Source organism: Centropristis striata, chromosome 18 (genome assembly GCF_030273125.1).
Source record: "Centropristis striata isolate RG_2023a ecotype Rhode Island chromosome 18, C.striata_1.0, whole genome shotgun sequence".
In the NCBI taxonomy this organism is placed as follows: domain Eukaryota; kingdom Metazoa; phylum Chordata; class Actinopteri; order Perciformes; family Serranidae; genus Centropristis; species Centropristis striata.
The window spans coordinates 33,018,014-33,039,373 of NC_081534.1; the positions used below are offsets into that span (position 1 = coordinate 33,018,014).

Consider the following 21,360-nt stretch of genomic DNA (forward strand, 5'->3'; position numbering starts at 1 on the left):
AAACAACCAAAAAAGACAAAAATTACCAAAAAAATTACAAAAGAGACACTAAATAACCAAAAAAAGACACAAAAACTACACAAAATAATCAAAAATAACCAAAAAATGACACAAAAAGATACAAAATGACAAAAAAGACACAAAGTAACCAAAAAAGAAACAAAAAAGACACAAAATGACCAAAAAAAGACACAAAATTACACAATAGTCACAAAATTGCCAAAAAGACACCAAACAACCATAAAAAGACAAAAATTACAAAAAACATTACAAAAAAGACACTAAATAACCAAAAAAAGACACAAAAACGACACAAAATAACCAAAAATAAACAAAAAATTACACAAAAAGACACAAAGTAACCAAAAAAGACACAAAATTACACAAGTCACAAAATTACCAAAAAGACACAAAACAACCATAAAAAGACAAAAATTACAAAAAATTACAAAAACGACACTAAATAACTAAAAAAGAAACAAAAACGACACAAAATAACCAAAAATAACCAAAAAATGACACAAAAAGACATAAAGTAACCAAAAAAGAAACAAAAAAGACACAAAATGACCAAAAAAAGACACAAAATTACACAAAAGTCACAAAATTACCAAAAAGACACAAAACAACCATAAAAAGACAAAAATTACAAAAAAATTACAAAAAAGACACTAAATAACCAAAAAAAGACACAAAAACGACACAAAATAACCAAAAATAAACAAAAAATGACACAAAAAGACACAAAGTAACCAAAAAAGACACAAAATTACACAAGTCACAAAATTACCAAAAAGACACACAACAACCATAAAAAGACAAAAATTACAAAAAATTACAAAAACGACACTAAATAACTAAAAAAGAAACAAAAACGACACAAAATAACCAAAAATAACCAAAAAATGACACAAAAAGACATAAAGTAACCAAAAAAGAAACAAAAAAGACACAAAATTACCAAAAAAAAGACACAAAATTACCAAAAAGACACAAAACAACCATAAAAAGACAAAAATTACAAAAAAATACAAAAACGACACTAAATAACCAAAAAAAGACACAAAAACGACACAACAGAAACCATAAAAGCAAACACAAAAGTTGAATGAAGTGACCACCAGTCTCACCAGTCTCTAGTGTCTAAGTCTTGTAGATAAACGTTGAGTTTTTCTGTAGCTGAAGTCAGAGTGTGGTGCAGTCAGCAGCCTGAGTTCACCTCTGGGTCGGGGGAGCCGACACGGGGTGTTTAGTTTAGTTTAGTTTAGTTTAGTACGAGTTGGAGTGAAGAAGCGTTTTGCAGCAGAGGAGGAAACAAAGAGGAAGGAAGTGGAGAATGTGTCCCATCTGTTGGAGTCCTCCCTGTGGCTTCTCCCGTAATGAAACCTTTTGTTTATGTCGGCGTGCTCGGGCCAGAAACACTCCCTCTCTCCAACAAGATACTCCAGAGGGAACTCCCCTCGGAATACCGCCGGGAAGTTTGTGTCGGAGTCGTCATTACCTTCCTGTGCACAGGTTTACAGCTGCTGGAGAGCCATTAAAACGGTTCAGAGCCAGCACAGAGGGGACGCCGGCGCCTTTTTGTGCAAATGCTAATTTATTGAGATGAATTCCGAACTGGCGAGACTAACAGAAGAGTGGAGGGGTTTTTATTCCAAACACGCTCATATAAACAAGAGAAAAACTCTCAGAAACGTGTTCCACCATCACAAACTTGCACAGACATTGTCACAGGGCTGTCCTTGTCATTTCAAGGCCGTTCTGAGGCCTTTGTGTGGTTCTAACAGAGATCATGTGTTCCTCTGTGTGTTTGTGTTGCAGTACCTGAACAGAGGATGCACTCGCTTCTTCGCCTCCAAAGAAACAGACAAACAGATCCTGCATATATATATATATATATATATATATATATATATATATATATATATATATGCTGGAAAAAAAAATAATGCAGGACAAAAATAACCAAAAAAAGACACAAAAATGACACAAAATAACCAAAAAACGCCACAAAAAAGACACAGTCACCAAAAAAGAAACAAAAGAAGACACAAAATAGACACAAAACTACACAAAGGACACAAAATAACCAAAAAAATACACAAAAATAACCAAAAAATGTCAAAAAAGACACAAAGTTCCCCAAAAAAGACACAAAACAACAAAAAAAAGACAAAAATAACCAATAAATTACAAAAAAGAGACAAAAACGACACAAAATAACCAAAAAAATGCCACAAAAAAGACACAAAGTCACCAAAAAAGAAACAAAAGAAGACACAAAATTACCAAAAAAAGACACAAAATTACACAAAATAGACACAAAATTACAGAAAGGACACAAAATAACCAAAAACAGACACAAAAATAACCAAAAAATGTCAAAAAAGACACAAAGTTCCACAAAAAAGACACAAAACAACAAAAAAAGACAAAAATAACCAAAAATTACAAAAAAGACACAAAATTACCAAAAAAAGACACAAAATTTCACAAAATAGACACAAAATTACACGAAATCACCACATAGACACAAAATAACCAATAAAAGACAAAAATACACAAATGACAAAAAAAGACAGAACGACCAAAATCATAAAAAAAAAACACAAACGTTTAATTATTCGACAATTTATTTTACAACATTTTTCCAAGTGACCACACGTTTCTTATATTGGGAAAACATATTTCCACATGTTATACATATTGAATTATTTACATTTTTACAGCCTCTCCTGTCCTCTCCTCTCAGCTCTGTGTAAAATCACCAGAATAAGCCCCGCCCCCTCCATGTTAGTGGATGGGACATGACCGAAACTAAAAAACTCACAGTATCGTTACAATTAATGTTTTTTCAAAATATATTTTCTGATATTTATATGTCACAGGGCTGTCCTTGTCATTTCAAGGCCGTTCTAAGGCCTTTGTGTGGTTCTAACAGAGATCATGTGTTCCTCTGTGTGTTTGTGTTGCAGTACCTGAACAGAGGATGCACTCGCTTCTTCGCCTCCAAAGAAACAGACAAACAGATCCTGCAGAACCGCAAGAGCCCAGAGGTACAGTAAGACTCTCCAGTCTGTCAATTCATGTTCTCTTCTGTTCCTGTCTGTGTGTGTGTGTGTGTGTGTGTTCTTTAGAGCCCGACAGATTTATCCGTTCACTGTTATTATCGCCCCATTTAAGGTTTATCAGTATTTATCAGTATCGGAGTATATAAAACTGGTGTTCTCTATTTTTTACATTTATTTATTTAAAATTGTCAGCAATTGACTAACAGCAAAACTTTGGTATTTATTTAACTTTTTAAAATGATTAATGTATTCTTTATTTTCTTAGTTATCATTTCTAGAATTGTCTTACACTTGATACATTTACGTTAACATATTCAATTGTCTTTTTTAGTATTTAATAGATTTTTTTTAGTAAAGTAAGCATCCTTCTGAGGACCTTTTCACTCATATCAATGCAAAATTGATGCATCAATCTACATCATTTTTATCATTTTTAAAATGTATTTTCTCCTCCAAAACCTGTCTCTGTCTCAAAAAAATCAGTATAAGTATTTATCAGTATCAGAGTATATAAATTTTGACATATAATGCCTAAATCAATGCATGGGGTGATAAAAAAAAACGTGTTCTCTATTTTTTATATTTATTTATTTATTTTAAATTGTCAGCAATTTACTAACAGCAAAACGTTGGTATTTATTGAACTTTAAATTTTTTTTAAATTTATTTAAATTTATTTTCTCAGTTATCATTTCGAGAATTGTTTTACACTCATATTCATTGTACAAATAATATATAATAATTTGAAATATTATTATTACATAATATATATATATTATAACAATATTACATGTTAACATATTAGACTTTTTTTGTATTTAATATATATTTTTTAAGTAAGCATCCTTGTGAGGACCTTTTCACTGTCATATCAGGGCCAAATCGATGCACCAATCTACATAATTTTTTTTAATCTTATTTTAATTCCAGCTCCAAAATGTACTACATCTGTGAATTTTTTTCCTCTGAAACCAGATTCTGTCTCAAAAAAATTCCCATATCTGTCGAGCTCTAGTGTGTTGAATTTCCTACATTAGGAGGACCAGAACAAGTATTGAACCAACAGAGTGAGGGACAGGTTTGAGGAGTGAGGTCCTTTCAGAGAGATCTATAGAGTTCAGCTTTTAGTTGTGATTCATATCAAATGTTGCATAATTTAATATCTTTTATTGCTGACATGTAAACACCAATTTTGTTGCCAAACAATATTGTGTTGAGTGATAATCTTGTCCTGTTGCACAAGCCTTCTAGATCTCTAGAGTACAGTTGTTTATTGATTTTCTAGATTTATTTAGAATTACTACAAACATAATAACATTATCACAGAACCGAGCGATCCTCCTCTTCCTGTCCTCAGTCTGACTGCTGATTTGGCCACAGCCCAGAAAAAACAGTTCAAATAAAGTAGAATCTATCTTATTTTACATAAATTTCTACTTCTCATTTGATATATTGTATATTTTATGTAGATTGTATGTGTTTTTATTGAACCAGAAAGAGATTGAGTGAGTGCATTCAGAGCTGATTGTGTAGAATAAAAAGTTTCTGCGAGGACCTTTTATTGTTGATTTTCGTGTTGAATGGTTATCTCCTGTAGCTCAAGACTTGTCACGATTTACTTGAAAAAACTCTAAAGTATAGTTGTTTATTGATTATACAGATTTATTTAGAATTGGTACAGAAATAATAACATTATCACAGCACAGAGCGATCCTCCTCTTCCTGTCGGCAGTCCGAGTGCCGATTTTTTTTGTCCAGAGAATTGACAAGTTTTTAATACAGTTTTTCTTCTAAATGTAACATTAATTTGGCCACAGCCCATAAATAACAGTTCAAATGAAGTAGAATGTATCTTATTTTACATACATTTCTACTTCTCATTTGATATATTGCATATTTTATGTAGATTGTAGATTGTAGATTTGTAGATTTTATTGAACCGGAAAGCGATAAAAAGTTTCTATGATGACCTTTATTGTTTATTATGGTGTTAAATCGTAATCTCATGTTGCTCAAGCCTTGTCATGAGTTGCTTAAAAAACTCTCTAAAGTACAGTTGTTGATTGATTTTCAAGATTTATTTAGAATTGCCACAAACATAATAACATTATCACAGCACCGAGCGATCCTCCTCTTCCTGTCGGCAGTCTCACTGCTGATTTTTTTCTCAGGTTTTAATACTGTTTTCCCTCTAACTGTAACATTAACAGTCCAAAATAAGCAGAATATATCTTATTTTCCATTAATTGTATCCTTTGTATATATATTTTATGTATTTATATTCAAAAAGAAAGATACTGATACTGTATTCAGAGCTGATTATGCACAATAAAAAGTTTCGCAGTTGGAGAACTCAACTGTTTGATCCAGTTCATGAACTTTAAAGTGTGATTTTATACTCCGGTGAGGATGATGAGCCGTGTCCCCGCAGCGAGTCCGTGTCCCCCGTGTTTCATTCTCCGTCTGAGTTACAGGCTCATGCAAACGGAGAGCCGGGGCGCCGCGTCCCGCCGCCGCCGCCCTGCGAGCCGTAACAAAGGAAACAATCGCTCTGCAGACTCCATTAGTGCCTCCTTAAAGCTGACTCAGCAGATTCAATTTAGATTTACTGCCTCCGGCTCACAGGGTTTCCTCTTCTGGGTGTGCGGGACGGTTTGCACCTTTTGGTTTCAACTCTCCTCTGTTATCTGCCTCTTCACTGTCCCTGTTAATCCCTTTAAAACCCTCTGTCCTGCTGCTGTTTGTCTCCTCTGCACCACTGACTCATCAGGTGATTATTGTTCCCTCTGTCAGCTTTTGGTAAATCCTCTGATACAACTACTTAATGCAACTTTTCTTTTATTCCCTTTAAAATGTTTAATCTGCAAGTCATGAAATTACTTCACCTCACTGACAAGTTCATTCAAATTCAGCCTTTTTATCCACATCAGGTGACACCAGAGTTCATTTTTATGTCCCAAAAGGAGCTTATTAACAGATTAAACGGTACATTTAGAGAGCAAATACTACTCCCTATAGCAGACCTGTGAGGTTACCCAGAAATTAGAAATCAACACAACCGCAGTGCTTTTATTTTGAAGGCAGTTTACGTATATCTGCCTGCATGCATACCCACCTGCAAAGTTCCACAAAAAACACTGAGTTACCTCGGTACCTTGTCAAAAACACATATTGCTTTTTGCATAAAGTTAATGAATTACTGGTTTACTGCATAACATACATGCTCTATATTGTTTTTGTGGTTTGAATGTATGTTTAGTAGCATTCCTGCTGAATGACGTCGACTCTTTAACTGATAGTTCGCTAGATTTATTGAAATCGTAGCTCCATGAAAATGAAAATAAGACATTCCTTGGTCACCATGTGAATCCACCGTAAGAGCTAACAAACATTAGCATTAGCACTGGAGCAAACAAGCACTTTTACTATAGTTAAGACAACAAATATATATGACAGAATAAAATAAACTTTAACAAACATTGTGTCCTGTCAGCCACTATAGAAGCCTTTTAGATACTTTATATCAACTTTATATGAATTACAACGCACTCATTATTTACTGTTTGTTTTTCATTTTACCGTTCCACCTGTTATTTCCTGCCACTACCTTTCAAAATAAAAGCACCGGTTTCACACTGGACGGCACCTTTTCAAAATAAAAGCATCACAACATTGTAAAACACCTAAAAAACATGAAAAACAAGCTATAAAACACCAAAACACCAATAGGAACCTTGCTAAAGGTCATTTACAGTTGTGTTTAAAATAAATGTTAAAGTGATATAGTGATTGGAGTATTTACTACTTTTTACTGCTATATTTGATTTACTCCACATTAACAGTCTTATCATAACATGTATTCTTATCAGTAGCAGCTCAAAACCAGATCATTTACTGTATTTTATGAAGCGATTATATTAATATTGAGCAGAATTTAGGCATTGGTCATGTGGCCTCTTAGGAAAATGTATTTCCCACCCCTGTCCTATAGGCTGCAGTGGCCATTACACCCAATATTACTGAAATTCTCTATGCAACAAACACAATACTGATAATTTAGCTATTAAGAAATAATATAAATTGCACAACAATGCAATATCTCGTTACTGGCTGTTTGTAAATATTTAAATTTTAATATCATATGTAAATAAAACATTACTGTGAGTATTAGCAGGTAAATCTACATTGTGCCGACTACATAAACACTCTAAACAACCACTTTTACAAAGAGAAATACAGATTTTGTTTGGAAGAGGTGCCACATTCTGAAACCTACTGACACTACTGCAATATGTTCTGCATTGTCAGCTGCAAGTAAGTGAATCATTGCATTTTCAGACTCTGTGACCACAAGTTACAATTAAAGCTGTTGTAGGCAGTTTTATGGTGGCGGCAAAAACTAAATAATAACCTTTCAGCATATTGTAATTGAATTGGCTCCGTTTTCAGGCTTTAGAAAACCTAATTTGTAACAGGAAAGTTTGGCCAATCACAGAGAAACAACATTCTTATTGGCTGTTCTACAAAAGCAGATTTGCATGCACGTCCCTTGAGATGGAAAAAGCCTGATTAGATGGAGGAAAATCCTGCAGAAAAAGTTGCTGTAGAAAAGCTTCTACAGCGTTGGCATCCACTGCCCAAACTCTGAAGCAACCTGTAAAAAAAAGAAGACTATGCATGATGCGTTTGAGGACAGTTGGACTGCTGAAGATCTGACTATAATGCCTGCTTTTTCTGCTGTTTCTGTCCGTGATAAACTGTTGTTGCGGTTGAACTTGTTCGCACCTCGACTTGATTTGGAGCAATTTGTTGCAAAAATTAGAATAAAAGTTGTCCTCTAACCTCAAACAACCGAAGTGGAGAAATCAAACAATAAAGCTTTTGCAAAACCACCTTTTGAATATAAATTTGTGTAATTATGCTGTTTTACAAATGCATATTTGCATGCACGTCCCTTGAGATGGAAAAAGCCTGATTAGATGGAGGAAAATCCTGCAGAAAAAGTTGCTACTACAGTGTTGGCAACCACTGCCCAAACTCTGAAGCAACCTGTAAAATAGATCAGTTAGACTGCTGAAGATCTGACTACAATGCCTGTTTTTCTGCTGTTTCTGTCTGTGATAAACTGTATATTATTTGTGTTTTTCTTAAAAGAAAACATGCTTTCAAACCCACTTGCAGGTTTTAGAGTTCACGAGGTTAAAACAAGAAAAATATGAAAAGCTCGTAGGCTTTGGCATTTCTTTTCTTTACAGTTTGTTAAAAAACACGACAGATGATTGCTCTTAAAAAGGACACTGGCCTTTAGAAAGTCAGTGAAACCTCTGACAGTTCCTTTAGAAAGTCAGATTTTAGCAAATGTGCAGGTTTCTGCAGCTCATGCACTAACTGTCTTTGGTGATGAAGCACTTTATTTGGTTGTGGTTTGTTTGCGGTTTAACTTATTCGCACCTCGACTTGATTTGCAGCAATTTGTTGCGAAATGAGAATAAAAGTTGTCCTCTAACCTCAAGCAACTGATGTGGAACAAACAGACAATAAAGCTTTTGCAAAACCACCTTTTGAATATAAATTTGTGTAATTATGCTGTTCTACAAATGCATATTTGCATGCACGCCCCTTGAGATGGAAAATGCCTGATTAGATGGAGGACAAATCTGCAGAAAAAGTTGCTACTACAGCATTGGCAACCACTGCCCAAACTCTGAAGCAACCTGTAAAATAGATCAGTTAGACTGCTGAAGATCTGACTACAATGCCTGCTTTTTCTGCTGTTTCTGTCTGTGATAAACGGTATATTATTTGTGTTTTTCTTAAAAGAAAACATGCTTTCAAACCCACTTGCAGGTTTTAGAGTTCAGAAGGTTAAAACAAGAAAAATATGAAAAGCTTGGAGACTTTGGCATTTCTTTTCTTTACAGTTTGTTAAAAAACACGACAGATGATTGCTCTTGAAAAGGACACTGGCCTTTAGAAAGTCAGTGAAACCTCTGACAGTTCCTTTAGAAAGTCAGATTTTAGCAAATTTGCAGGTTTCTGCAGCTCATGCACTAACTGTCTTTGGTGATGAAGCACTTTATTTGGTTGTGGTTGAACTTGTTCGCACCTCGACTTGATTTGCAGCAATTTGTTGCGAAATAAGAATGAAAGTTGTCCTCTAACCTCAAGCAACTGAGGTGGAACAAACAGACAATAAAGCCTTTGCAAAACCACCTTTTGAATATACATTTGAGTAATTATGCTGTTCTACAAATACAGATTTGCATGCACACCCCTTGAGATGGAAAAAGCCTGATTAGATGGAGGACAAATCTGCAGAAAAAGTTGCTACTACAGTGTTGGCAACCACTGCCCAAACTCTGAAGCAACCTGTAAAAAAAAGAAGACTATGCATGATGCGTTTGAGGACAGTTGGACTGCTGAAGATCTGACTACAAAGCCTGCTTTTTCTGCTGTTTCTGTCCGTGATAAACTGTATATTATTTGTGTTTTTCTTAAAAGAAAACATGCTTTCAAAAGCCACTTGCAGGTTTTAGAGTTCAGAAGGTTAAAACAAGAGAAATATGAAAAGCTCGTAGACTTTGGCATTTCTTTTCTTTACAGTTTGTTAAAAAACACGACAGATGATTGCTCTTAAAAAGGACACTGGCCTTTAGAAAGTCAGTGAAACCTCTGACAGTTCCTTTAGAAAGTCAGATTTTAGCAAATGTGCAGGTTTCTGCAGCTCATGCACTAGCTGTCTTTGGTGATGAAGCACTTTATTTGCTTGCAGTTTGTTTGCGGTTGAACTTGTTCGCACCTCGACTTGATTTGCAGCAATTTGTTGCGAAATGAGAATAAAAGTTGTCCTCTAACCTCAAGCAACTGAGGTGGAAAAATCAGACAATAAAGCCTTTGCAAAACCACCTTTTGAATATTATATTTGTGTAATTATGACTCTACGACCACATTAAAGCTCCACATCACCTCAACAACAGACCCTCTGAGATATTTCACCGCTGTTGTTATGTTTCCAGCTTTCCCGCTTATATAATCTGATGATTTTCCAAATAAATTCAGATGCTTATTTTCAAACGGCAAACGTTTTAATTAGCAGCCTGGCTGAGAGCCTCGGCGCCGCACAAAGACGTCTAATGCTCGGCGTTAATAAGAAAACCTCATCATGTGAAATGAGCTCCTTCCTTTTGCCTTCAGCCTTTGATTAATTATGCACAAGTATTCCATTACAGCGGCTCTATGTGGCGTTCCCTGCAGTGCAGCGTTATTAATTATTATAACCATTAAGGAGGAACATGGACAAGAGATTGGAGCTCTGCTGAACATGGCACTAAATCCTACCGAGACCCATAAATCCAGTCGTATAGATCCATAATTAAATTCATCACTTTCTCAGAAACATGGAGGATTCGCTCTGCATTTTGTCACACTTTTTTATAATGTCTTGTAATTTGTTTTAATATTTTTATGCTTATCCATATCCATGATTGTGCAATACATCACCACATAGACTACAGGAAGGACAGGGCTGGATAAAACTGCAGTATTTCTTCTTAAAGTCATGTCCTGCTGCACCATAACAGCAGGAGCATTAGTCTTTCTGTTTCTTTATTAATATGGAAAGAAACTCATCAATATACAAGACATAATGTATATAATGATTCACTTTTAAAAGAGCGTTAACATTCTTTTAGAGATGGAAATTAATTTGTGTTTCCTCCCGATTGTGCAGATCTGCTCCTAACTTTTCTGGCAAAAAATAATGGTATAATAAGGCCATTTTGGCAATATTTAGAGAAAAAACTTTGGATTAAAGTCATGCGTTTATGAGATAAGAATTTAGATTTTCTTTGAGGGAATTTTCAAGATAAAGCTCCCACAGAAAAATTTTTTTTTTTAACTTTAATTAGATTAAAGTCGTACATTCATAAGAAAAAAGTGCAACATTTATGCAAAACAAGCCTTGGAAACTTCCGGAGAATAATGTGCTAAATTAACGAAAAAATGTGAAACATTTACAAGAAAAAACCTCAGAAATTGCCTGAGATGAAAGTGGTAAATCCTTGAGAAAACCAGTCCAATGTTTATGTGAAAAGAATGGAGAAATTTCCTGAGATTAAAGTGGTAAATTCATGAAAATATTTGGAACATTTACTAGAAAAAAACATTCAGGCATTCCCAGATATTAAAGTGGTAAATTCACAAGATGAGTAAATTAGTGAGTCAGACTGAAACAGACTGTTGTGGGTTTTTAAAAAAATAAAAATATGGCCCTAATTTGCAGTCGTAGACAAACAAACAAACAAACCAAACCGAAAAAAATTACCTCCTTTGCAGAGGTGAAAGTTTGAAGATACAAAGTAAGTCTTAAATTGTCATTTGGTTTAAAAAAATGTCAGAAAATAATGAAAAATGTGAGGGTTTTTTTTGCGAGTTGATTTCTTTAAATGTCTTCTTTAACATTCCTAAACCCAAAGATCTTCACTTTAATGAGATATAATATAGAAAAAAGCAGGAAACCATATTTAAGAGGCTGAAAACTGCAATTTTTGCATGAAACATTTAGTTGCAGACTATCTCTGCAGAAACTCACAGAAACCTATCAGTCTGAAACCTCACAGTTTATGTTTGATTTCCTCTGAATAGACCTGCAACCAATCAGAGCAACAAAAACGACAGAGTGGGGTGGTTCTGGTTTTCGCTCTCATTCTTCTTGTTGCTCTCGTTCTTTCTCTTGTTCTTGGTTTAGTTTTTGTTCTCGCTCTCGAACTCGCTCTCATTCTCGCTCTTGTTCTTGTTCTTGTCCTTGCTCTTGCTTTTTGCTCTTGTTCTTGTTTGCTCATTCTCATTCTCACTCTTGTTCTTGCTCATGTTCCTGTTCTCATTCTCGCGCTCGCTCTTGTACTTGTTCTCACTCTCGCTCTCATTCTCCATCTTGCTCTCGCTCTCATTCTCGTTATTGCTCTCGTTCTCGCTCTTGCTCTTACTCTCGTTCTCGTTCTCGCTCTTTTTCTCGTTCTCGTTCTCGCTCTTTTTCTTGCTCCCGTTCTCACTGTCACTCTCGTTCACGTTCTCGCTCTCATTCTCGTTCTCGTTCTCATTCTCATTCTCGATCTCATGCTCGATCTCGTTCTCGCTCTCATTCTTGGTCTCGTTCTCGCTGTCACTCTTGTTCTCGTTCTCGTTCTCGCTCTCATTCTCGCTCTAGCTCTCGCTCTCATTCACGCTCTCGTCTCGTTCTTGCTCTTGCCTTTTGCTCTTGTTCTCCCTCTTGTTCTTGTTCTTTTTCTTGTTGTTCTTGCTCTTGCTCTTGCTCTCGTTCTCACTCTTTTTCTTGCTCTCGTTCTCGCTCTTTTTCTTGCTCTCTCACTGTCACTCTCGCTCTCGCTCTCGTTCTCGTTCTTGCTCTTGCATTTTGCTCTTGTTCTCCCTTCTTGCTCTTTTTCTTGCTCTCGTTCTCTTTCTCGCTCTTGCTGTTTGCTCTTGTTCTCCCTCTTGTTCTTTTTCTTTCTCTTTCTCTTGCTCCTGTTCTTTCTCTTGCTCTTGTTCTCGCTCCCACTCGTTCTCGTTCTTGTTCTTGTTCTTGGTGTTTTGTGTCTTGTGAATAATAAAAATCTGATAACACTTTCTCTGTAAGGAAACAGCAACCTAAAGCTAATAAAGAAGTTTAAGAAGTTGCACAGCTCGACTTGGGTAATCCATTAAAATGTCAAAAGGCAACAAAGAAGTTCAAAGGAATAACAGTAATGAAGCTAAAACACCAGCAGCCTGCAGGACGACAGATTGATCCCTCAGCCTTTGTTCACCCACTGTGTGCTGCAGGCCTGAGAGACTTTTCAATGGGACTCTGTTTTCTGCTGAGGAAGCAAAAACTGTTGCACTTATAAGGACGAGATTTGTTCTGAGAAATGGTTTCAGTAAAATCCTTTTGGTTTTACTTCATTAGAATATTTGCAAACTGTCCTCAGCTTTGACTTTAGAGAAAAGTTACATCGAACTATAAAGAAATGTTTGTGTGAGTGTCCTTCACGAATAAAAAAAAACGTTCATCCGATCACCTTCACACTTGGCGGGTTTGTTTTTGGGGATCCAAGGCTCTGCTTTTTAAAATTTGGTGCAATTTAAAAAAAAAAAAAAAAAAAAAAAATCTATTTCTACATGCATCTTGATAGATTTTTCTACCTGTTTGAATTGCATCTAAACTTTTAATTTCCATTACTCTTACAAATGTTGAACAATTGTCACCAAACCGGATTCTTGTTCTTGCTCTTGCTCTTGCTCTTGTGCTTGTTCTTGTTCTTGTTCTTGTTCTCGTTCTCACTCTTGCCTTTTGCTCTTGTTCTTGTTCTCTCTCTTGCTCTTGCTCTTGTTCTTGCTCTTTTTCTTGCTTTTGCTCTTGCTGTTGTTGTTGTTCCTGCTCTTTTTCTCACTCTTGCTCTCGTTTTCACTCTTGTTCTTGCTCTTGTCCTTTGCTCTTGTTCTTACTCTTGTTCTTACTCTCGTTAATGCTCTTGTTCTTGCGCTCGTTCTCTATCTCATTCTCGCTCTAGTTCTCGTTCTTCTTCTTGCTCACGCTCTTGTTCTTGTTCTCACTCTTGCCTTTTGCTCTTGCTCTTGTTCTCTCTCTTGCTCTTGTTCTCGCTCTCACTTGTTCTTGTTCTTGCTCTTTTCCTTGCTCTCGCTCTTGCCTTTTGCTCTTGTTCTCGCTCTCACTCGTTCTTTTTCTCGTTGTTGTTCTTGGTGTTCTGGTCTCAAACTTTCTTTCTCAGTCTAAAATGTGTTTCTGAAAACATTTGAGGAGAGAAATAGGCAACTCAGTAACAGAATCTTGATTCATATTTGATCAGCGCTGCTTAGTTTGACAATTTGATCAGAGATTCCTGCACGTCACTCATCCCTCTTTATATGAGTGAAACAGTTGTGATTTGCATCTGCCAGAGCAAATAAAACAAGATTTCTGCAGATTTAACTGCTTTCTAGGCTCCTGTTTTGCTATAAACAGCCCTAAACTAATTCAAATGCTGTAGGCAGAGTTTGATCGCCAAAAGGTGGCGCTGTAGCACCATTATCTATCTACAATGGAAGGAATCTTTGTGTGTTGGTGTGTGTGATTGTCCTTTGCTTATCTCCGAGCAGCGACTCACTCGGTGGGTGTGTTACCGAGGACCCAGGGGAGTACAGAGTTGAGTGTGAGGTTTATCGGATGAGCGGTTCTTAAGATTGCTGCAGGGAACAAGCAGAAAGCCCTCTAACAAACACTGCACTAGATCACGTTAAAGTAGCCTCACATTAAGATCAGATCTGATTAAACTTTAAGAAAACAAACGTGCATTTTAAGTTTCCCGTGCATGATAAAAGCCGGAGCCCCTCCCCTCTCCAATCTGAAATGAAACAAAACAAAAAGTATTATTTTCAGGTGTAGTGTCTCTGATGAATGATGTGCTGTGTCTCCTCACTGCTCCGTCTGAAGGATGACCAGGTGACTCGGTGTTCCTCCGCCCTGGTTTAAAGGGACTCTCTCACGTCTTGGTGTGAATCTGAGTATCTGAGGACTTTAATGCATGCTGAGTTTATCTTCCTTTCACCTCTGGAGTGTTCTCTTTGTTTCCTCCTCTACGGTGGCCCTGAAGGCTCACAGCGCTGCAACTTAACAAAACACATGCAAATACTCAAAACACAAGCAAACTGAGAAAACGTCTTCATCAATTTGAGTGTTTCCGGAGGACACTTAAAAGTGACGCACACGTCTGGAGACGCTTGATATTATCACGTTATTTCATGATAATGATATTTTCATGTTATAATGTGATATATAGCGTTAGACCCCTAGCCCGTATCAATCACATTGCAGTTAAAAAAAATCAAATAAATCAATGATACACGTTTTAGTTGTTCTCTCTCAACGGCACCGAGTTGGTCTTGGTCTTGCTCGCCTGCTAATGTTAGCACGATATCATTCGCCGGCTAACGCTTTCCATCGCCGGCTAACGTTATCATGCTATAGATTGCCAGCTAAAGTTAGCACGATATCGATTGCCGGCTAACGTTAGCACTTGGTTGTACGTCGACCAAATCAATGTCAATATGTAAATGAGAATCGTCACCTGACCCCCTTGACCCCGGCGTGGATTCTGTTTCTTTTTTCCTACAAACTTATTTTATACAAAGTTGCAATCAATCGCTGGCTAGTGTTAGCATGCTATCGAATGCCAGTTAACGTTAACATGCTATCGATCACCAGCTAACCTTAGCACGATATCGATCGCCGGTTAACGTTAACATGCTATCGATTGGCCTTTAACGTTAGCACGATATAACCATTATAATGTTATATCCTGAAATTATAATTATCTTGAAATAATGTATATCACAAGCGTGTCCAGACTTATCAATCATATAAATGAATGATACATGTTTCAGTTGGTTCCTATCAACGGCACCCAGTTGGTCTTGGTCTTGCTAGCCTGCTAGTGTTAGCACGATATCGATCGCCAGCTAACATTAACATGCTATCATCGGCGGTTAACTTTAACATGCTATTGTTTGCCGTCTAACGTTAGCACGATATCGATCAGCCGTTAATATTATAACGTTATAACGTGAAATTATAATTATCTTGAAATAACGTGATAATATCAAGCGTGTCCTGACGTGTGCATCACTTTTAAGTGTCCTCTGGAAACACTTCTGTTGTCTTGTGGTCTTTGCAGCACGTTTTCTAAATGCGGTGCTCGTGTTGTCAGATTGAAGATGTTTTCTCAGTTTGCTTGTGTTTAGTGTATTTGCATGTGTTTTGTTAAGTTGCCGGCTGTGAGCCCTCAGGGCCACCGTAGTTCTCTCCTCTGCTGTGTAGAAACTGTAGAGCGTTTCATTCAAACTGGAGTTTCTTGTGATTGTTTCTGTGCAGCTCAGAATGTCACAGTGCAGCAGTTTAAACCTGGAACAACTTGCTTTATGTGCAGAAACACGTTTGCATTTTATGTTGTAGGAAATCGTTTCAGCTCATGACATTATGTTTATTGTTTGTTTGTTGTCTGCATTATTGACCATCAGCCTCATCAGATCAATACTTGTACAACACTGCAGTATGCAGAGGAGGTCGTTTTTATTTTATGTTGCTGACTAAAAGCCCCAGAGGTCATACAGTTTTCTCTGTAAACCAAATTCATTACAGAAGCTGTTGTTCCCACTCCTCCACAGCCAAATATCCTGCTCTGCATTAGTTTTTTATAAGAAAAGAAATGTTTAGAAACTTTATTTTGCATCAAAATACACATTGAATACTTCACAACTCTCCACAACTGCAGACAGAAGACAAAAGATGCCTTAAAGACAACAACAACATTAAAAGCCCCCTCAGGACAGAAGAGAAGCATCAGTACAATCATACATCAACAATATCCAATATTCAGTTCATGCTTCAATGCAAACATAAAGCAGCCAGAAACTCTGATTATTAACCTTTTTTGTGACACATGCAGACATGCAGAGCAGCACGGAGCCCCTGAAGGGACGTAAGAGAGGAAAAAAAGATAATTACTTTTGCATTCTCCTGAGAAATTTAGCCACAAAATGTTCCTGAGAAATATTTTCACTAAACGGTGTAAAAAGAGTCTGTTCCTAATGTACATAAAGAGAGTTTTTAACTTATCGGCCGGCACACAGACCCACCAGGAGTCTGCTGGTCTGCAGCTTCCTGCTGGTCCACTCACTTTATTTACAAAATGAAAATGCAATGAGAGACGCGTTTAAACAGTGGAACCAACTAAGCAGAAGAATCCACTTACTGTTTAACTCACAGAGGGCTGGAGTCAGATATCATCACTGTGACATTCACCAGGGCTCTTCAAGTCTGTGTGTGTGTGTGTGTGTGTGTGTGTGTGTGTGTGTTTCCTATCTTTTCTCTGTTGCACATTCACATATTTACTGCTCGGCTCTTCAGAGTTTTTCTGTTCAGGAAAACAATATTGATTGTAGTAATAAACTAAAAAAAAGCGTTTTAGGGCCAGGTATGACAAAAAAAATATACGGACCCGGGGGAGGGGGTTAATATTTCGAGAAAACAGTTGCATTTTTACAAGGTTCAAAGTGGCAAATTTGCGAGATAAAAGGCGCAGATTTACAAGATTAAAGAGGCAAATCTACGGAAAAAAGTTGCATATTTACGAGATTTAAAGTAGCAAATTTGCGAGAATTTTTTTGGCAGATTAACGAGAAAAAAGTGGCAAATTTACGAGAAAAAAAGTTGCAGATTTACGAGAATTTTTTTGCAGATTTACAAGAAAAAAGTGGCAAATCTACGAGAAAAAAAGTTGGAGATTTATGAGATTTAAAGTGGTAAATTTGTGAGAATTTTTTTTGCAGATTTACGAGAAAAAAGTGGCAAATTTGCGAGAAAAAAGTTGCAGATTTACGAGAAAAAAGTGGTAAATTTGCAAGAAAAAAAGTTGCAGATTCACAAGATTTAAATTAGCAAATTTGCGAGAATTTGTGAGGCTTTTAAAATAAACTTCTGCTTTAAATAACTTGAAGCACAGACGATAAAACATTTGGTGGAAGGTGAAGAAATGGAGTGTAGAAGTGAAGTTAGATGCCAGAAGAACTGCAGATTGGTTTTCCAGGATGTAATGAAACATTAAATATACTGTGAGCCGTCAGTTACTGTCAGTAACCGTGGTCTCTCTGGTTCTCCTGCAGCACCTGAAGTCGGGGCCCCTGAAGGACCCTCTGCTGGACGACAGCGGGGACTTCAACAGGATGTCTGTGGCCATGAAGAAGATCGGCCTGGATGACACGGAGAAGCTGGACCTGTTCAGGGTGGTGGCCGGCGTGCTGCACCTCGGGAACATCGACTTCGAGGAGGCCGGGAGCACCTCAGGTGAGACGCAGGACACAGCAAAGATCAAAGGCAATCAGATCAGAGCAATCAACAGAATTAACTGCCACCTGAATGTCCCGGAACAGTGACAGCAGCCAGAGGTGGACAGACTGGAATTTCTGGCCTCGAACAGAAAGCATTTTTGGCAAAACCATAATACCTATCATTGATCCGACTTCACTTTGAGCGTCCTGAGTTCTTCCTGAACGTCTACATGTTTTGTTTTTTTTTTGAAAAATGAAAAAATAGCTTTGTTAGAGCGATCTAAAAAAACTGTTACATCTCCCTTTTTCAGAAATCTTCCTGCGTTTTTAATATGGGAGCCAATGAGGCTGTTGGTGGTGTTGGTGGCGCATCTGTGCGTCCTACGCCCAAACTATAACTCTGACAGCTTTACCAGAGGATTGTGAGGGAGAAGACTAATTTTCCTACGTTTCTATGTATAAAGTATTTCTGTAGAGTGGAATTTGCGGCCTGGAGCGCAGTTTTCAAATTTATTTTTTGACAATTTATTCTCTCCCTCTACACTCTGGCGATGATGTCACACACTGTGACACGAACATTCCGTGCAATACACACCCATTATAATCTCAGAATTTCTCCAAAAATGATCATGGTCATTGAACAGGGATTGATAAAAAACTATATGACCTATCAAAACGTGGATTAATACACCGATACACAAGACTTGTGTCTACTGTTTAAAGTTTAAATGGAGTCTCTAGGTGAAATTATGCCGGAGAAGTAGACATTTGAAAATCTCCAATTATTGTTCTTTTTCGCTCATTTTTTTCTGGCCGTCACATTCATTTCAATGCAAAATTTTGGGCAGTTTTTCGCGAAAAATTCGTATTCTGTAGAGAAAAGTAAAAGCACACCGATCCCGATCAAACCATAATTGTCCTGCAACAAATTGTGTCAGTTTCGTATCAGTTTGGTGCTCCCAGAGCTCTCCTGTGCTGCTTCATGTCCCTGTGAAACAAACAATCGGCAGATAAACTCCTGGCTGCAGATCTCAGAGTGTAAACCTTCACCTGGTGTGTTATTCCAGCCGTGTGTGTGTGTGTGTGAGCCTGCAGACTTGTGAGATGTCTCCGTATCAGAACCATCCATCTCGCGGCTCTAAACGGCGCCACGGTTGGGTTCCTGAAAGGCAGCTGGTTCTGATCCGCTCCCTCAGGACTCTGATCTCTGATGGATGGCTGTAATATTCAGCCTGCGTCTCCTCTCATCAGTCTGAGCTGAGGATGGAGGTTCATACGGGGCTGCACACTCACTCTGTGGAATCAAAAGTTAAAACAATCACTGAAGGAGAATTATGATTTAGTTATTTAACCTTTAACGAGCTGTTTCAGGACGTTTTTGCTCTTTTTCTCCCTCTCTGTGTCCTTTTATTTCAATGCAACATATAAAATCTCTATAAATCTGACTTATAACTGAAAAAAGACACAAAATTACACAAAATTGACTCAAAATTACCAAAAAAAGACACAAAATAACAAAAAAAGACACAAAATTACCGAAAAAAGACACAAAATCATCAAAAATACACACAATAACCAAAAACACGACAGAATAATCAAAAAATGACTCAAAGTTACCAAAAATAGACACAAAATAACCAAAAAAAAGCTCCACATATTGGCCATATTGAAGTATTGTCATGTTTCCAGCCTCTTCTCTCCTGTCCTCTCCTCTCTGCTCTGTGTAAACAGCCTCTCCTCTCCTCTCCTCTCCTCTCCTCTCCTCTGCTCTCCTCTCCTCTCCTCTCTGCTCACATGTAGAATAAAGAGATTCTGACATAAATATCAACATTTTAAGCTTAAATTTGTCTATTTTTTCCTGATGAAAGCTTTTGTTGCACATGATTTACTTAAAAACTTTCTGCAACTTTTTTCATGGTTTCTTGCTGTGGTTAACGGTGCAATTATGGCGATTTTTGGTCACTTTTTATAGTGGAAACTTTTGTATCTGATGATGCATTCAAGGACCGTCGGAAAGCTTAAACTCCGATGATAATACCTGTTTTTACAGTTTCTTTCTACGATAAATGGTGTATTTTTGACAATCTTTCAGATTTCAGAGGGTTAAGTTTAATTATAATTTTAAAAGAAGTCATAAATTAATAATACAGACTCTCTTCTCTCGTATTATATTCTCCTCTCTTCCACTGGTGTAGCTTATATATTGCAGCTCGGTTGTGTGAGGCCTGATTTTCTGCGGCGGTTCGCTCCGGGGAGTCTTTTCTCTCCGTTTCCATGAAATGTGCCGCTGCTTTGAACTGGAGAGAGGAGTTCCTGGCTCCTGGTTCCTCCCCGTCGTTTTCTCCCTCTGTGGGGGGCCAGAGGAGGCGCAGCGGGGGGCCCATTAACCGGGCTGGTTGTCTCAGCAGGAGGCCACGAGGAGCGTGTTTTACAGCTAGGAGGAGAAGAGGAGGAGCAGCACACAGAGAGCTGAGGATATTTATCTGGATTTAACCATAAGAGATTGTCTTAATTCACAAAAAAAACTACACAAGTCAAATTAGTTTACACCACAAACACAGATATTCATGTTTAATGGGACTTCTTCTATTAATATCTGCCTGTCAGGATCAAAGCTGGTCAGGAACTCAGAGCAGAGAGAGATAATCAATCAATAGATCAATCAGAGCAACAGGAGATGTGATCAGAGAGAAGAAGATCCAGAGAAAACATCTGGAGGAGAGAGCACAAATCACTTTTTTTATATGTAGGAGTTTAAATTTATTGCAAAAATATTAATAGTAAAAAAATAAAAACTATATATATATATAAATAATAAATTGACATTATTGAATATATATTTATATATATATATATATATTGTTTTTTAATATTATTATTATTATTATTATTGTTATTTTAATTATTTTTGCTTTCAGGAGGCTGAAATTACTTATTTGACATGTAGGATTTCTTTACATTTTCTGAAAATCCAAACATTTGACGATCAAATATATGGAATATCATCATTTATTTGATAAATTAATGTATTAAAAAGTAGATAAAAAGTGAAAAAAAAGACTAATTAGGTGTATGAAAAAATGTAACTTAAAACAGGATAAAAAGTCAATTTCTGGACGCTTCTGGCAGATGATTTATTACAGATTTCTCCAGTTTGAAGTTTGAAAAACATTTGTCTATAGTATAAAGACACAAATCAACCAACTATATGACGTATGTCTTTGTTTGTTTTTAGGCGTTTTAATGTGTAATTGTCACATTTTATACTTTGAAGCTTTGCATGAGTATTTAAACCAGAGATATCAGGATTTAATGGCTACAAAGTCACATTAAACGTTGTATTTGAGGCTTTATGATCCGACTCTAACTGCTGTTCTGAGATCAGAGTTTGTTCTGATCCTGTTCCTGGTAGCACCACATGATAAACTGA

The 21,360-nt window shown here is 36.9% G+C and overlaps 1 protein-coding gene across 1 annotated transcript in view; it reads left to right on the forward strand.

Annotated features, from left to right (window-relative positions):
• The window catches only part of myo6a (myosin VIa), a 227,596-nt gene that overhangs the window by 69,868 nt on the left and 136,368 nt on the right, over positions 1-21,360 (forward strand). Inside the window, exons 10-11 of the mRNA XM_059355862.1 lie at positions 2,976-3,056; positions 17,766-17,946. Of these exons, the coding sequence (XP_059211845.1) occupies positions 2,976-3,056; positions 17,766-17,946 (262 nt within the window). The remainder of the gene's footprint in view (positions 1-2,975; positions 3,057-17,765; positions 17,947-21,360) is intronic.